Source organism: Pan troglodytes, chromosome 18 (genome assembly GCF_028858775.2).
Source record: "Pan troglodytes isolate AG18354 chromosome 18, NHGRI_mPanTro3-v2.0_pri, whole genome shotgun sequence".
In the NCBI taxonomy this organism is placed as follows: domain Eukaryota; kingdom Metazoa; phylum Chordata; class Mammalia; order Primates; family Hominidae; genus Pan; species Pan troglodytes.
In genome coordinates this window covers 2,539,359-2,557,528 of record NC_072416.2, presented here as the reverse complement: position 1 = coordinate 2,557,528, position 18,170 = coordinate 2,539,359, and the positions used below count along the sequence as shown (strand labels likewise).

Sequence of the window (18,170 nt, the reverse complement as noted above, 5' to 3'; positions counted from 1 at the left end):
AGTGGCTGGGACTACAGGCACATACCACCACACCCAGCTAATTGTTAATTTTTTCATAGAGACAGGGTCTTGCTGTGTTGCCCAGGCTGGTCTCAAACTCCTGGGCTCAAGTGATCCTCCCATATTGCCCTCCCAAAGGTGTTGGGATTACAGACATGTGCCACTGCAACTGGTACTAACGTCTTTTTTTTTTTTTTTCTGGTTATGTAGACATGTTCTTTTGTCCTACTGGGGGTGTCTCCTAGTTGGGATGTTGGGTTTTGTTAACATGCACTCTATAACTTGACACGATGATCCTCAGCACACAAACCTCCCTGTTGCTGTGTAGATGGCGAGAGGCAGAAGGTGTCTGCATAGAGTCTTATACTTAGGATTTAGATTAGAGTCATACACTGTTATCTAATTGTACTGCATATGGTACACATAATAGCACATCATGCTGTTCTTACTGACAACATAAATCATTTTGTTTTAGTAATGGAACGTTTTGCTTGTCAAATGGAGGAACTGAGTGGGACAATTATCTGTCCTCACTTAGATGTCCAGGGTCATTTCCCAGGCTAAGAAAATGTGTAGAGCGTGTATTTGGCTACGAACCAGCCTGTTCTCCTTTATTTCCTTTGATACACAATCAGCTACACAAAGCCAAGTGTTAGGTTGTGATGTAATTGCCAAAATCTAACTTCTGTCCGCTCTTTCCTCTTCCTCTGTCTCTGCATCTTAAGCATCGAGCATCTCAAGTAGTCAAGATTGCAAGACAATGCCTAGAAATTTGTTGCAGTGAGACTGTTTTCTGGCCCTTTCCTTTTTTTTTTTTTTCCCCTTTTTTGAGACAGAGTCTCACTTTATCACCCAGGCTGGAGTGCAGTGGCACAGTCTTGGCTCACTGCAAACTCCACCTCCTGGGTTCAAGCGATTCTTGTGTCTCAGCTCCCCAGGTAGCTGGGATTACAGGTGCCCTGCCACCACACCTGGCTAATTTTTGTAGTTTTAGTGGAGACTGGGTTTTGTCATGTTGGGCGGGCTGGCCTTGAACTCCTGATCTCAAGTGATCCGCCTGCCTCACCCTCCCAAAGTGCTGGGATTACAGGCGTGAGCCACCACGCCCAGCCCTGGCCGTTTCCTATCCCTGCCACCCCACATGCTGCCATTTACTGAATCCTTGGACTGATGCATAAATAAAACTGGGCCGGGCACCGTGGCTCACACCTGTAATGCCAGCGCTTTGGGAGGCCAAGGTGGGTGTATCGCTTGAGGTCAGAGGTTCAAGACCAGCCTGGCCAACGTGGCGAAACCCTGTCCCTACTGAAAATACAAAAAAACCCAAAAAAATTAGCTGGGTGTGGTATCATGTGCCTGTAATCCCAGCTACTTGGGAGAATGAGGCAGGAGAATTGCCTGAACCCGGGAGGCGGAGGTTACAGTAAGCTGAGATCACGCCACTGTACTCCAGCGTGGGTGACAGGTGAGACTCCTTAAAAACTGGCAAAAGCCAATTAATGTAGTTGTGATGATTACAGTCCAGTTATCTCTGGGTCTAAAATAGAAACTTTACACTATTAAATGCATCAGTTTCAAGTATCACGTAGTCATGATGGTAAAAGTGAAATGAGGCTTCTCAGCCATATCTCCTTTCTTAATTTTCTTATTGCAGTGTCAGTGTTCCAAAAGTGATCATTTCTGTTGGTGACAGAAACACCAAGTCCCGTTGTGTGCTTTCTACAGTAGGTAGGCACTGAGGTCTGCATTTTCTGTTTCTTTCCCACAGCGCATGGATTTAGGAGAATGTACCAAAATCCACGACTTGGCCCTCCGAGCAGATTATGAGATTGCAAGTAAAGAAAGAGACCTGTTTTTTGAATTGGATGTAAGTTTTATTTAATGTTGATTTATTCCTACTGCGAAGAACCCAATATTGAACTAACAAGAAAAATGTAACATACGTAAGTTATGAAGCAAAATAATAAAGTAGTTGCTTGTTATCCTGCCACTCAAGCTGAGAGCGAGAATACAGCCATTACTGTTTATATCTTGTGTCCAGCGTCCTGTCAGTGTCCTAAATGATAATATGTGTTATCTCATTTTGTTGCTTTTAAAAATTTTAATTACATTTTTATGAGTCCTTAAACAGTGTTTATTTTTGCTTAGTTTTGAATGGTTTCATAGTGTAGAGTCTTTAAAATTAGATTTTTTTGGTTCAGTGTTATGTTTCTGCTTGCCCAGGTTGTTGCATATTGTTTTCATTGCTGCTTGAATAATTCTCAAACGATCTTTCCTTTATTCATAGACATTTAGATTGATTCTAGTTTTGCTATTGCAGACAATATGAATATTTTTGCATAACTTCCTTGTCACGTGGATAAGGATTGATTTTGGGTATATTCCTAGGAGAGGGATTGCTGGTTTATAGGAGATACCCGTATTTATCCTCGCAAGACAATTTTGTAATGTTGTCTTCTTGTTTCTATTTGGTAAAGTCCCATAGCAGTGTCTGCACGCTCACCAACACTTTGTATTATCAGACTATTTAATTTTTGCAGTTTAGTGGTTGTAAAATGGCATTTCTTTCTGATCTCAATTTGCGTTTTTTTAGTATTCAGTAGTTGTGTTATTTTATCTACATTAGTAAATTCTTTTTTTTTTTTTTTTTTTTTTGAGACGGAGTTTCACTCTTGTTGCTCAGGCTGGAGAGCAGTAGCGTGATCTTGGCTCACTGCAACCTACTCCTCCCAGGTTCAAGCAATTCTGCCTCAGCCTCCTGAGGAGCTGGGAATACAGGCATGAGCCGCCATGCCTGGCTGATTTTGTATTTTTAGTAGAGATGGTGTTTCTCCATGTTGATCAGGCTGGTCTCGAACTCTCAACCTCAGGTGATCCGCCCGCCTCAGCCTCCCAAAGTGCTGGGATTACAGGTTGAGCCACCGTGCCTAGCTTCTTTTTCTTTTTGATACAGAGTTTCACTCTGTTGCCCAGGCTGGAGTGCAGCAGCATGATTATAGCTGACTGTAAGTGAATTGCTGGGCTCAGGTGATCCTTCTTCCACAGTCTCCTAAATAGCTAGTACTACAGATGCACACGACCATGTCTGGCTAATTATTAATTGAATTTATTTTAATATTTATTTATTTATTTATTTATTTTGAGACAGAGTCTTGCTCTGTCACCAGGCTAGAGTGCAGTGGCACCATCTTGGCTCATCGCAACCTCCGACTCCCTGGTTCAAGTGATTCTCCTGCCTCAGCCTCCCAAGTAGCTGGGATGACAGGCATGCGCCACCATGCCCAGCTCATTTTTGTATTTTTGGTAGAGATGGGGTTTTACCATGTTGGCCAGGCTGGTCTCGATCTCCTGACCTTGTGATCCGCCTGCCTCGGCCTCCCAAAGTGCTGGGATTACAGCTGTGAGCCACCGCGCCTGTCCTATTTATTTTTGAGACAGGGTCTTGTTCTGTCACCCAGGCTGGAGGGCAGTGGCGTGATGATGGCTTGCTGTAACCTTGACCTCTTCGGCTCAGTGATAGCCCTGCCTCGGATTCCTGAGTAGTTGCGGGTATAGGTGTGTGCCACCACACCCGGCCTTTTTTTTTTTTTTTTTTTTTTTGAGACAGGGTTTTACTCTGTTGCCCAGGCTGGTCTCAAACTTCTGCCCTCAAGTGATCCTGCCACCTTGGCCTCTCACTGGTATTGGGATTTCAGGTGTGAGCCACTGTGCCTGGCCAGTAAATTCATTTAGAGTAGCATTTTTCAGCTTTTTTTCGTTGTTGCCCCCAGTGGAGCCTTTTTAGACTCTTTTTTCTGTTTTTTTGAGACAGAGTCTCCCTCTGTTGCCCAGGCTGGAATGCAGTGGCGCAATCTTGGCTCATTGCAACCTCCGCCTCTTGGGTTTAAGCAATTCTCCTGCCTCAGCCTCCCAAGTAGCTGAGATTACAAGTGCCCACCACCACACCCAGCTAATTTTTGTATTTTTAGTAGAGATGTGGTTTCGCCATGTTGGCCAGGCTCATCTTGAACTCTTGACCTCAGGTGATCCACCCACCTCACTCTCCCAAAGTGCTGGGTTTACAGGTGTGATTACACCGTGCCTGGTAAGAATACATGATTTAAACTCACTCAATTTTAATTATTTTTTAATCCCTAATCACCCATCGCTAGTATGACCAGAGGTTAGTAGAGGGGTTTGATGCCATTCTGGTTCTTGAGTGAAGACCAGGAAGGAACTGAGCATGGGATGAGGGAGCCAGTGAAAAATATAAAACCCAAGGGAAAGGGTCCCTCCCCTTGCATTACAAGATGTCAATACGTTTTACAGTAAATTCTTCCTTTTTTTTTTTTTGAGACGGAGTGTCACTGTTGTTGCCTCGGCTGGAGTGCCGTGGCATGATCTTAGCTCACTGTAACCTCCACCTCCTGGGTTCAAGCGATTCTCCTACCTCAGCCTCCTGAGTAGCTGGGATTACAGGTGCCTGCCACCATGCCTGGCTAATTTTTTTTTTTTTTGAGATGTAGTTTTGCTCTTGTCGCCCAGGCTGTAGTACAGTGGCATGATCTCGGCTCACTGCAACCTCCTTCTCTTCTCCTGCCTCAGCCTTCCAAGTAGCTGTGATTACAGGCACCCGCCACCAAGCCCAGCTAATTTTATATTTTTAGTAGAGATGAGGTTTCCCCATGTTGGTCAGGCTGGTCTCAAACTCCTGACCTCAGGTGATCCACCTGCCTTGGCCTCCCAGAGTGTTGTGATTATAGGCGTGAGCCACTGCACCTGGCCTCAAGTAAATTCTGTTTATTTATTAAAAAAAATTTTTTTTTTTTTTGAAACAGAGTCTCACTCTTGTTGCCCAGGCTGTAGTGCAGTGGTGTGATCTCGGCCCACTGCAACCTCCGCCTCCTGGTTTCAAGCGATTTTCCTGCCTCAGCCTCCTGAGTAGCTGGGCTTACAGGTGCACGTCGCTACGCCTGGCTGATTTTTGTATTTTTATTAGAGACGGGGTTTTGTCATGTTCGCCAGGCTGGTCTCAAACTCCTGACCGCAGGTGATGCACCCGCCTTAGCCCCCCAGAGTGTTGAGATTACAGGCATGAGCCACGGCACCCAGCCTATTTAAAAAATTTGTTGTGGCTACATAATAGGTGTGTATATTTGGGGGGTACCTGAGATGTTTCATTTGATACAGGAATGCAATTCTCAATAAAGAATAAATTCCTGGACCGTGTGCAGTGGCTTACAGCTGTAATTCCAGCAATTTGGGAGGCTGAGGTGGGTGGATCACCTGAGGTCGGGAGTTGAAGACTAGCCTGGCCAACATGGTGAAACGCTGCCTCTTCTAAAAATACAAAAATTAGCTGGGCATGGTGGTGCTGTCCTCTAATCCCAACTACTCGGGAGACTGAGGCAGGAGAATGGCTTGAACCCGGTTGGTGAAGCTTGCAGTGTGCTGAGATCACACCATTGCACTTTATTCTACTTGGGTGACAGAGCGAAACTCTGTCTCAAAAAAAAAAATTCTATTTAAAATAGTAGCCTTGGCCAGGCATGTGGTGGCTCACGCCTGTAATCTCAACACTTTGGGAGGCTGAGGCAGGAGGATTGCTTGAGCCCGGGAGTTCGAGACCAGCCTGGGCAACATGGGGAAACCCCGTCTCTACAAAAAAATGCCAGAGTTAGCCAGGCGTGGTGGCATGTGCCTTGAGAGAATGGGTTAGAGAGCTAGAACAGGTCAGAGACCTTTTTGTCCTATGTGAAAATGTACAATATACAAGAGTTACTCCCTGAAAACTACCCACATCTCCCACTCCCTAAAAGTCATTTTTGACCTTACAGGGGGCTCATATTAAAATATTTAGGTCAGGCGAGGTGGCTTATGCCTGTAATCTCAGCACTTTGGGAGGCCGAGGCGGGCAGATCACGAGTTCAGGAGTTCAACACCAGCCTGGCCAAATAGTACAACACCGTGTCTACCGAAAATACAAAAATCAGCCGGTCATGGTGGTGGGCACCTGTAGTTCCAGCTACTCGGGAGGCTGAGGCAGGAGAATCGCTTGAACCCAGGAGGCGGAGGTTTCAATGAGCCGACATTGCGCCACTGCACTCCAGCCTGGACAACCGAGCGAGACTCCGTCTCAAAAAAAAAAAAACAAAAAAACAACTATTTGATAACCAGTGTTTATAAGCATGTGGAAAAGAAAAAGGTCCTCCTCACTCAAAGAATTAGAGTAAACCAGGGCCGGGCCCTGTGGCTCACACCTCTTACCCAAGCACTTTGGGAGGCTGAGGCGGGCAGATCACCTGAGGTCGGGAGTTCGAGACCAGCCTGACCATCATGGAGAAACCCCCCCATCTCTATTAAAAATTGAAAATTAGCCGGGCATGGTGGCGGGCACCTATAATCCCAGCTACTTGGGAGGCTGAGGCAGGAGAATCACTTGAACCCGGGAGGCAGAGGTTGCAGTGAGCCAGGATCGTGCCATTGCACTGTAGCCTGGGCAACAAGAGCGAAATCCCGTCTCAAAAAAAAAAACAGTAAACCGGGCCGGGCAGGCAAGGGGGCTTCTGCTTGTAATCCTGTCACTTTCGGAGGCCAAAAGTGAAGGATCACTTGAGCCCAGGAGTTTTTGCCTGAAGAACATGTTTCTAGAAAAAAAATAGAAAATTAGCTGGGTGTGGTGGAGCAGCAGTGTTGTGGGAGAGTGATCTGTCAAGACACTGTCGATGTTTTTGTTTTGTTTTTTTTGAGACAGTGTCTCACTCTGTCGTCCAGGCTGGAGTACAGTGGCATGATCTCGGCTCACTGCAACCTCTGCCTTCCCGGTTCAAGCAATTTTCCCACCGCAGCCTCCTGAGTAGCTGGGACTACAGGTGCATGTCACCACACCTGGCCAATTTTCTGTATTTTCTTTTTTTTTTTTTTTTTTTGAGACGGAGTTTTGCTTTTGTCGCCCAGGCTGGAGTGCAATGGCGCGATGATCTCGGCTCACTGCAACCTCCGCCTGCCGGGTTCAAGCAACTCTCCTACCTCAGCCTCCCGAGTAGCTGGGATTGCAGGCACGTGCCACCATGCCCGGCTAATTTTTTGTATTTTTAGTAGAGACGGGGTTTTACAATACTGGTCAGGCTGGTCTCAAACTCCTGACCTTGTGATCCATTCGCCTCGGCCTCCCAAAGTGCTGGGATTACAGGTGTGAGCCACTGCGCCCGGCCCAATTTTTTGTATTTTCAGTAGGCAGGGTTTCACCATGTTAGCGAGGATGGTCTCAAGCTCCTGACCGTGATCTGCCCGCCTCACCCTCCCAAAGTGCTGGGATTACAGGCGTGATCCATTGCACCTGGCCTACTGTTGGTGTTTTAAACATTTTTTTCCAGAATTCCACTGTTGGAAATGTGTCTTAAGGATATGTGAAAATGAATGCAGAGAAAAGATGTTTATCGTAACTTACTTTAAGAGGAAAAAAAGATGTAATACAACTATTGAGATAGGATCTTGTTCTGCCCAGGCTGGATTGCAGTGGCGTGATCATAGCTCACGGTAGCCTCCAACTCCTGGCCTCAAGCTATTCTCCTACTTCAGTCTTCGAAGTTCTGGGATTACAGTCACAAGCCACCATGCCTGGCCTAAAAGTATCTCTGCCTTGTGACTTATTTCTAGAAATCTCTATCCTAAGAAAGTAATTGGAAATACATGGAAACATGGTTATAGTAAAGATGTTTGTGGGCCAGGTGCAGTGGTCCATGCCTGTAATCCTAGCGCTTTGGGAGACTAGGGTGGGTGGGTCGCATGAGCCCAGTTGGAGACTAGCCTGGGCAAGATGACAAACCCTGTCTGTATAGAAAATACCAAAAAAATTAGCCAGACAAAGTGGCCTGCAACTATAGTCCCAGCTACTCGAGGGGCTGAGGCTGGAGGATCAGTTGCGCCCAGAAGATCAAGGCTGAAGTGAGCTGTGGTTGCACCACTGTGCTCCAGCCTGGAGAACAGAACAAGAGTCTGTCTCAGATAAATGAATGAATGAATAAATGATACTTATGACAAAATTGTTTATGAGATTGAAATTTGGATCCAAGAAAAATGCCCAAGAAGAGAAATGAATGAATAAATTATAATGAACCTATATGATAGACTCTGCCCTTCAAACTAATGTTTGTGAAACCTGTCTAATGATTTCAAATTGCTTATGATAGGCAGGGCTCAGTGGCTCACATCTGTAATCCCAGCACTTTGGGAGGCTGAGGTGGGTGGATCATGAGGTCAGGATACCAGCCTGACCAACATGGTGAAACACTGTCTCTACTAAAAACATAAAAATTAGCTGGGTGTGGTAGTGCGCACCTGTAATCCCAGCTACTCAGGAAGCTGAGGCAGGAGAATAGCTTGAACCAGGAGGCAGAGGTTGCAGTGAGCCGAGATCGTGCCATTGCACTCTAGCCTGGGCGACAGAGCAAGACTCCATTTCAAAAAAAAAACAATTGCTCATGAGAACACAAAACAAAGACACAAAATATAAAGCTGTAACGATTTCAACTCAAGCCAGGCACAGTGGCTCACTCCTGTAATCCCAGCACTTTGGGAGGCTGAGGTGGGCAGATCACAAGATCAGGATATGGAGACCTTCCTGGCCAAGATAGTGAAACCCCATCTCTACTAAAAATAGAAAACATTAGGCAGGCGTGATGGTGGGCACCTGTAATCCCAGCTACTTTGGAGGGTGAGGCAGGAAAATCGCTTGAACCCGGGAGGCAGAGATTGCGGTGAGCCGAGATTGCGCCACTGCACTCCAGTCCAGGAAACAGTGCGAGACTCGGTCTCAAATAAAGAAAAAAAGAAAAAAGATTTCTGCCGGGTGCGGTGGCTCACGCCTGTAATCTCAGCACTTTGGGAGGCCGAGGCGGACGGATTGCATGAGGTCAGGAGTTCGAGACCAGTCTGACCAACATGGTGATAACCTGTTTCTAATAAAAATACAGAAATAAAATTAGCCAGGTGTTGTGGCGTGCACCTGCAATCCCAGGTACTTGGGAGGCTGAGGCAGGGGAATTGCTTGAGCCTGGGAGGCAGAGGTTGCAGTGAGCTCAGATGTTGCCTCTACACTGCAGCCTGGGTGACAAGATGACGCTGTGTCTCCCTGTCCCCTTCCAAAAAAAAACAATTGTGGGCCTTTGTTTTCTGCCTGGACCATCACCTTAAGCTTGATGGATGGAACTCCTGGCACATTTCTACCCAGGATCCTCCCAGTACTCAGTTGTTTTACCTGGGAGAAGATGCCCTCCCTGTCCTCATCATTGGCTGCTTCCAGCCTGAGTCAGCCTCAGCCTGACCACAACAGACCCAGGCCTTGATATGTTTTATCTGGAAGTTGCCTAGGAAAGGATGTGTGCTATATTTGTTATAAGGCAGTCTATAAATAAACTAAGTTTCTCAACTTGTAAACTGTCAAACAGCAATATTAATCATATTAAGCTCTGAAAAAGTTACAGATGGCCAGGCGTGCGCTCACGCCTGTAATCCAAGTACTTTGGTGGGAGGCAGAGGCCGGAAGATTGCTTGAGCCCAGGAATTCGAGACCAGCCTGGGCAAAGTCTCTACAAAATCAGAAATGTTAGCTGGGTGTAGTGACGTGTTCCTATAGTCCTACCTGCTTTGGAGGCTGAGGTGGAAGGATGGTTTGAACCTGAGAGGTCAAGGCTAAAGTGAGCCGTGATCGTGCCACTGTATTCTAGCCTGGGTGACAGAGCAAGATCCTCTCGGGGAAAAAAAGGTATATTTCTTTAGTGTTCACATGTTGAAAATGTAATGAATGTGTCTTTGTAATTCACCAGAAGCGTAATTAACCTTTACCCCCATGTTGTCTGGCCATGTGATGTTTTGAAAAGTTTTCAAAACAACATATATGGGCTCATTTCAAAGCTGTTTTTAATATACCACATGAGACCAGTTCTGATTGTATGTAATTTTCCTGTCTTACAGTTGTCCAGTATAAGAGTGACATTTTTCTAGGTCAAATGTCTTGAGTTAGAGTCCCTGTGTGACCCTGGGCAAGTTATTTCACCTTCTTTTTTTCATCTATAAACTGGGCTGACGATGGCTGCCTCAGATTTGTGAGGATGAAGTGCAGGTCTTTGGAGCCAGACCACAAGGATCCTTGGATCCTGACTCCGTTGCTTACTTAGTGGTTTGGTAGCTGTACTTCACTTTCATCGTCCATGCAGCGGAGACCCGACGAGCTCCTCTGCGGCTGTTTTTTTTGAGATGGAGTTTCGCTCTTGTTGCCCAGGTTGGAGTGCAATGGCACGATCTCAGCTCACCGCAACGTCCGCCTCCCGAGTTCAAGTGATTCTCCTGCCTCAGCCTCCTGAGTAGTTGGGATTACAGGCATGCACCACCACGCCTGGGTAATTTTGTATTTTTAGTAGAGATGGGGTTTCTCCATGTTGGTCAGGCTGATCTCAAACTCCTGACCTCAGGTGATCTACCCGCCTCAGCCTCCCAAAGTGCTAGGATTACAGGCGTGAGCCACCGCGCCCGGCCCTTCTGCGGCTCTTTGGAGGTGTTTAGCGCACGTGGCTAGCGCAGCACAAGGGCACCTGTCTGCTGTGACAGTTCTGACTGACATCATGGGCTTTTCTCAGGCTCAGTGACCACCGGCCTGTGTCAGTGCTGCTGGGCCGGGAGAGCTGGTAACAGCACCAGGCAGTCCATGTGTGGAGGGACAGCCTCCTCAGTGGAGGTGACGTGTGCTGATATTGCCCAGTTTTGCCATACTGTTAGGACACAAGTCTTTGTGCTGGTGCTGTCTGTGCTCAGGGGCTTTTAGGGTTTATGTTTCATAACGCTACTCAGAGATAGAGAGAGGTTGGGTGACTTTCTAGTAAGTGGTAGGTTGTGATTAGGACTTAATTTTTGGAATCGAATGTCTTTTTTTTTTATCATTTAGATCTGCTCTTTTAAGAAACAGGCTAAAGTTGAGAAACACTTTGAAGGGAGAGGGCAGTAGAACAGAAAGCCACCTTTTAAAGAACTTGGCAGCTCTTGGTTGGCTTGTTCTCTGTTGCGAGGTTTACCATTTATAGTTGTTGTTTTCTGTTTGAGCCAGTCTTGCTCTGTCGCCCAGGCTGGAGTGCAGTGGCGTGATCTTGGCTCACTGCAACCTCCGCCTCCCAGGTTCAAGCGATTCTCCTGCCTCAGCCTCCCTTGTAGCTGGGATTCACCTCGTAAGGTGAATTAACCTTAGCATGTGATAGTTCTCTTAGTGTTTCCCACCACCCTTTTCAGAGTAAGCAATTACACGTCTAGAGTTTCTTTTCCTCTATCTCTTTGGGTAAATAGCAACCAGTGGTGCCCGCCACCACGCCCGGCTAATTTTTTTGTATTTTTAGTAGAGATGGGGTTTCACCATACTGGCCAGGCTGGTCTCAGACTCCCAAAATGTTGGGATTACAGGCGTGAGCCACCGTGCTGGGCCTACCATTTAGTGTTCTTTTTTTTTTTTTGAGACGGAGTCTTGCCCTGTCACCCAGGCTGGAGTGCAGTGGCACACAGTCTCTGCTCACTGCAAGCTCTACCTCCCGGGTTCATGCCATTCTCCTGCCTCAGCCTCCTGAGTAGCTGGGACTATAGGCGCCCGCCACCACGCCCGGCTAATTTTTTGTATTTTTAGTAGAGACGGGGTTTCACTGTGTTAGCCAGGGTGGTCTCGATCTCCTGACCCCGTGATCCACCCACCTCAGCCTCCCAAAGTGCTGGGATTACAGGCGTGAGCCACCACACCCGGCCACCATTTAGTTTTTAGGTTATCAGACATCTGAGTCCATAGCCAATTTGGATTCTGCTTAAGGTGCAGGTAATTGCTTTGATGGGTTAAGGTACTGGGAGAGTTGTCAGCTGCCTATTTCCCATTTGACCCCTCGAGTGAATCCCTGAATCTGTCTCAGGTTGGTGATTGATTGCTCCGCTTGAGCAGACAGTACAGGGCCACTGTGTGGGTGAACCTGGAGCATCTCAGACTGGTCTGTTAGGGGCTGTTGTCTGAGGTAAGCACAGAAGAGAAGGCACAGTGACCCTTGTCAGCTCCTTAATACTTGGATCCTGATGAGCTCCAGCCAGCTCTTCACCTTTCCAGAAAGTCCAGTGTACAGGTGCATAGAAGCAGTCAAATGCCGGATCATTTGTTTTCCTGATTCTTTGATTTGAACATACTGAAATGTTTACTAGAGAATATCTGGGTGACCAACAAGAAGCACTTTATGTATTTTTTTGAGAGGGAGTCTCGCTCTTGTTGCCCAGGCTGGAGTGCAATGGCGTGATCTCAGTTCACTGCAACCTCTGCTTCCCAGGTTCAAGCAATTCTCCTGCCTCAGCCTCCCAAGTAGCTGGGATTACAGGCATGCGCCACCACTCGTGGCTAATTTTGTATTTTTAGTAGAGATGGGGTTTCTCCATGTTGGTCAAGCTGGTCTCGAACTCCTGACCTCAAGTGATCCACCCGCCTTGGCCTCCCAGAGTGCTGGGATTACAGGCGTGAGCTACCACGCCTGGCCAAGAGGCAGTTTTTGAATTCCAAAATTATGGAGTAATATCTGGGAGTCAGCCTTCATCAGTGATGCTGTTTGTGCTTTCTCCAGCTTCTTGGGAGACTGGGCACCAGGAGACTTGGAGGTTCTTCCCTATCTTGACCTACTCCCAAGTATGCATGTTTTTGAAAAAAATATTTAAGATTTCTAGAGAAGATCACAGTCTTCTCCAGTGTCTGTGTAATCCATTGTGGAGCAGTTTATTACAGCTGACCTACTGTCTCCTGTCCGTTTTAGGAGCGGTGACTTAGATTATCACCCCTTAGTGTTTTCCTGTCATCTGCCTTCTCATCTCCACCTAAAATTTAGTTTTTGGTAAAAGATCGTGCTATCTAAACTTGTCATCATTGCAAAAGAAACTTATTTATGTTTATCATGATGCTGACATTAGCAAGCTGACTCATGGTTTAATGTTAGTGTTTCTTACTACTGGTCACTGGCTGACAGTCGGAAAAGTGATGCCCTATTTTTTTTTTTTTTTTGAGATGGAACCTTGCTCTGTTGCCCAGGCTGGAGTGCAGTGGTGCCATCTCGGCTCACTGCAACCTCTTCCTCCCAGGTTCAAGCGATTCTTCTGCCTCAGTCTCCTGAGTAGCTGGGACTACAGGTGCCCGCCACCACGCCCAGCTAATTTTTATGTTTTTAGTAGAGATGGGGCTTCACCGTATTGGGAAGGCTGGTCTCGAACCTCTGACCTCATGGATCCTCCCGCCTCGGCCTTCCAAAGTGCCGGGATTACAGGTGTGAGCCACTGGGCCCTGCCTGTTTTTGTTTTTGTTTTTGATACGGAGTCTTGCTCTGTTGCCCAGGCTGGAGTGTGGTGGTCTGGTCTCAGTTCACTACAACTTCTGCCTCCCAGGCTCAAGCGATTCTCCTGCCTCAGCCGCCTGAGTAGCTGGGATTACAGGCACCCGCTACCATGTCCGGCTAATTTTTGTATTTTTATTAGAGACCATGTTGGCCAGACTGGTCTTGAACTCCTGACCTCATGATCCGCCCACCTTGGCCTCCCAAAGTGCTGGGATTACAGGTGTGAGCCACTGCGTCCGGTCCTGTCTCTGTTTTTATCTGAAATTATGTTAGCCTTTGCCTAGTTATGGTGAATTAACCTTAGCATATGATAGTTCTCTTAATGTTTCCCACCACCCTTTTCAGAGTAAGCAATTTGACGTCTACAGCTTCTTTTCCTTTATCTCTTTGGGTAAATAGCAACCAGTTTTTCCTGCTACTTTAGATAGTAGGCAATAACGAAATGTATTCATAGCTCTCAGTAATATTTGTTCTATTGTTTTGTTTTTGAGGTGAAAGGGGGGACCCTACCCTCAGAACATGAGGGAATAATATTTACGTGGCTCACAAAGACCAGTGAGTACATCATATGCATCTCTCACAACTCCCCAGAAGAGGGCCTCCAGCACGAGTCTAGGCTCAGCCTTTTCTGTCCCTCCGAGAACTCTATGAATTGCTGCCAAGTGTTTTAATTTTCCTCAGAATTTCTTTGTAATGTTATTGAGGGTTGGAGGTCCTTTTACAAATTTTGGAAATAAGTAAATCAAATGAGAAGACCATGCTTCCAAACAATCATTCTGTTTAACAGATCCCCTTGATTTAATGCAATTATGAATGTGTTAGTGGTAGTGTAGTTTAAGATCTTCCCCTTGAATCTACAGGCTTTAAAGAAACGAACCTAGGAGTGTATTTCCTATCAAGCAAATGGGTTCTAAGACTTTACGCTTTACACATCATTGATTATAGCGCTCTGCTTTTCCCGTGCTAGGCAATGGATCACTTGGAGTCCTTTATTGCGGAATGTGATCGGAGAACTGAGCTCGCCAAGAAGCGGCTGGCAGAAACACAGGAGGAAATCAGTGCGGAAGTTTCTGCAAAGGTATTCTTGGGTGGCTTCGGTGTCTGGTGTGTTCTTAAAAATACTGGCTTGTCAATAGCTTTTTTTTTTGAGATGGAGTCTCCCTCTGTCACCCAGGCTGGAGTGGAGTGGCACGATCTCAGCTCACTGCAAGCTCCGCCTCCCGGGTTCATGCCATTCTCCTGCCTCAGCCTTACGAGTAGCTGAGACTGCAGACGCCCGCCACCACGCCCGGCTAATTTTTTGTATTTTTAGTAGAGACGGGGTTTCACCATGTTAGCCGGTATGGTCTTGATCTCCTGACCTCGTGATCTGCCTGCCTCAGCCTCCCAAAGTGCTGGGATTACAGGCGTGAGCCACCGCGCCCGGCCTTGTCAATAGCTATTAACTGACCCTCAGCACTGATTGTGTGGACAGTACTCTCTGCCTTACTCCAGTTAAGGATAGAGGGCTGTGATGAAGCATTCATGTGTCATTGAATTCTCATCCCTCAGGAACTGCTACCTCTGTCTTTTTATTCTCTCCATTTTCGTCCTCTGTACATGGTTTATCATTATTTTTTAATTTTAATATATTCTTCGCTGAGTTTGGTGGCTTATGCTTGTAGTGCCAGCACTTTGGGACACCAAGGTGGGGGCAGACTGCTTGAGCCCAGGAGTTTTAGACCTGAGCAACATGAAGAAACCCCATCTCTACAAAAAATACATATATTAGCCAGGCTTGGTGGTGCACGTGTGTATACCAGTTACTCAGGAGGCTGAGGTGGGAGGATCACTTGAGCTTGGGGAGATTGAGGCTTCAATGAGCTGCGATCATGCTACTTTGCTTCAGCCTGGATAACAGAGTGAGACCCTGCCTCAAAAGAAAAAAAAATTATTGTCGGTTTGTTTTTTTTTTTTAAGAGACAGAGTCTTGCTCTGTCTGTCGCCCAGGCTGGAGGGCAGTGGCGTGATCTCGACTCACTGCAAGCTCCGCCTCCCAGGTTTACGCCATTCTCCTGCCTTAGCATCCCGAATAGCTGGGACTACAGGCTCCCGCCACCACACCCAGCTAATTTTTTGTATTTTTAGTAGAGACGGGGTTTCACCGTGTTAGCCAGGATGGTCTCGATCTCTTGACCTCGTGATCTGCCCGCCTCGTTTTCCCAAAGTGCTGGGATTACAGGCATGAGCCACTGCGCCCAGCCATCTTTTTTTTTTTTTTTTTTTTTTTTTTTTTTAAATAAAGATGGAGTCTGTTGCCCAAGCTGGTCTGGAACTCTTGGGCTTAAGCGATCCTCCCGCCTTGTCCTCCCGAAGTGCTGGGATTACAGGTGTGAGCCAGCATGCCCAGCCTCTGCATGTTGTTTTAAACGTTAATATCTCCACATAAAACTGGAAAGAATTGGTAAGGAAATGGTCAAACTGTGGTACATCCATATCATAGAATGAAAAGGAGGTAGATTTATATGTAATTAGACTGAGTGCCATTTGCATCACTCTTCTGTTTTTCTCTTCAGTGGAACTAAGTCTCTCCTTGTTTTTTCTTTTCAGTGTTGTAAAAGCATTTCTTAGGATTTACGCAATTGCTAGTTTGACCAAAGGTGCTATTTTGTTTCAGAAGGTAAATCCTAGTAATTAGGTATTTTGCTTACAGCTTAAATCTGTACATTTAAACCTAGGCATTTTATTACCCATACCCAGAAGAAAAAGTCATAAAGAGAGACAGCCTAGACAATGACCAATCTGTGATGATCCTTGGAAGCATGTCGGAAGTGACAAAGGTGCCACTGGTTTCATTGGAACATAGGACTCGTTTATGGTTACAGTCTCAATGCTGGCAGTAAGGATGCCTTCATTGTTAAGTGTGAATCTTTAGCTCTTCCACTTATTTTCAGTAGAACAGACTGGAAATGGGGCAGGAGAAACCCTTGTTGCGTTTGCATTCACTTTCATTTTCAGATGTCTGCTTACCTCATTCTTTCTCCTCACAGGCAGAAAAAGTACATGAGTTAAATGAAGAAATAGGAAAACTCCTTGCTAAAGCCGAACAGCTAGGGGCTGAAGGTAATGTGGATGAATCCCAGAAGATTCTTATGGAAGTGGAAAAAGTTCGTGCGAAGAAAAAAGAAGCTGAGGTTGGTGAGAGAAGTGCCTTAGGGCAAGAGAAATCTTAGTAATTTGGCAGCGTTGACCGTTGGAATTAATTGAGCCCATGCTTGCTCCCATTTTTAAAAAAATTTATACATTTTGGGCCTAGCACAGTGGCTCACGCCTGTCATCCCAGCACTTTGGGAGGCCGAGGCGGGCAGATCACGAGGTCAGGAGATAAGACCATCCTGGCTAACACAGCGAATCCGCGTCTCTACTAAAAATACAAAAAAATTAGCCGGGCATGGCGCCAGGCGCCTGTAGTCCCAGCTGCTCCGGAGGCTGAGGAAGGAGAATGGCGTGAACCCGGGAGGCGGAGCTTGCAGTGAGCTGAGATTGCGCCACTGCACTCCAGCCTGGGCGACAGAGCGAGACTCTGTCTCAAAAAAAAAAATTTATAAACGTTGTTTTTGCAAGCAGTTTTAGCTTCATAGCTAAATTGAGAGGAAAAGTACAGAGATTCTCCATGTACCCCCTCCTCAGACAGCCTCCTCCATTCCTAGCATCTGCCCACAGTCAGTGGGACTACATTGACTTGTCATTATCACCCAAAGTCTGTAGAAAATGTTAGGTATGTGAAGAATACATAAAATATATGAGGATACTAGTCTTTTATTTACTGCCATAAAATATACACAAGTCTATTATGAAAAGGTAACGTGTCAAAACGGAAGCATATGGCCAGCTATGGTGACTCTTGGCTTTAGTCTCAGCTGTTCGGGAGGCTGAGATGAGAGGATCCCTTAATCCTAGGAGTTTTGGAGTCCAGCCTGGATAACATAGCAAGACCCTGTCTCTAAAAAAGAAGAGGCTACATGCAAACGCTTACAGACCATACATGACACCATTCGCCGTCGAGAGATGTTAACAAACGTAGTGCAGAGGTGCAGTATTAGATCAGGGCTGCCTAAGAATAACTGTAATAGGTGCTGTACTACTGTAATAATTCATGCCACTTGCTGTTGCCATTGTGTGGAGCTCAAGGGTCGTGAGTATCCCCTTGAAACACCACGTGACACTCATCATCTCCGAAGGAGCAGTTCACCTCTCCAGTACATTCCTACTGCAGTAAAAAGTGAACTCACAGGGTTCCTAGGCGTTTTTCATCGTGTTTAGTGCAATACCATAAACTTTGAGTAATGCCATAGGATCCATATGCCACTAGTGATGCTGAAAATGCTCCCAAGAAGGCAAGAACAGCCATGATACTACAAGAAAAAGTTGAGTTGCTTGATGTATACATTAGATTGAGGTCTGCAGCTGCAGTTGCTACCATTTCAGACGGACAATTCATCTTGTAAATGAGCAGTGTAAACATACAGAATTGATCAGTACAGCACAGTACTATAAATGTATTTTATTTTCTCTTCCTTATAATTTTCTCTCTTTTTTTTTTTTTTTGAGATGGAGTCTCGCTCTGTCCCCCAGGCTGGAGTGCAGTGGCGCGATCTCAGCTCACTGCAAGCTCCGCTTCCTGGGTTCACACCATTCTCCTGCCTCAGCCTCCAGAGTAGCTGAGACTACAGGCGCCCACCACCACGCCCGGCTAATTTTTTTGTACTTTCAGTAGAGATGGGGTTTCACTGTGTTAGCCAGGATGGTCTGAATCTGACCTCG

General features: G+C 46.3%; 1 protein-coding gene across 13 annotated transcripts in view; it reads left to right on the top strand.

The window, feature by feature from the left end:
- Window positions 1–18,170, top strand: part of LUC7L (LUC7 like) — a 40,378-nt gene that overhangs the window by 6,837 nt on the left and 15,371 nt on the right. For all 13 annotated transcript variants that reach the window (XM_523246.8, XM_009429990.5, XM_009429988.5 and 10 more), the window contains 3 exons: window positions 1,769–1,867; window positions 14,335–14,445; window positions 16,397–16,540. In XM_523246.8, the coding sequence (XP_523246.2) occupies window positions 1,769–1,867; window positions 14,335–14,445; window positions 16,397–16,540 (354 nt within the window). The remainder of the gene's footprint in view (window positions 1–1,768; window positions 1,868–14,334; window positions 14,446–16,396; window positions 16,541–18,170) is intronic.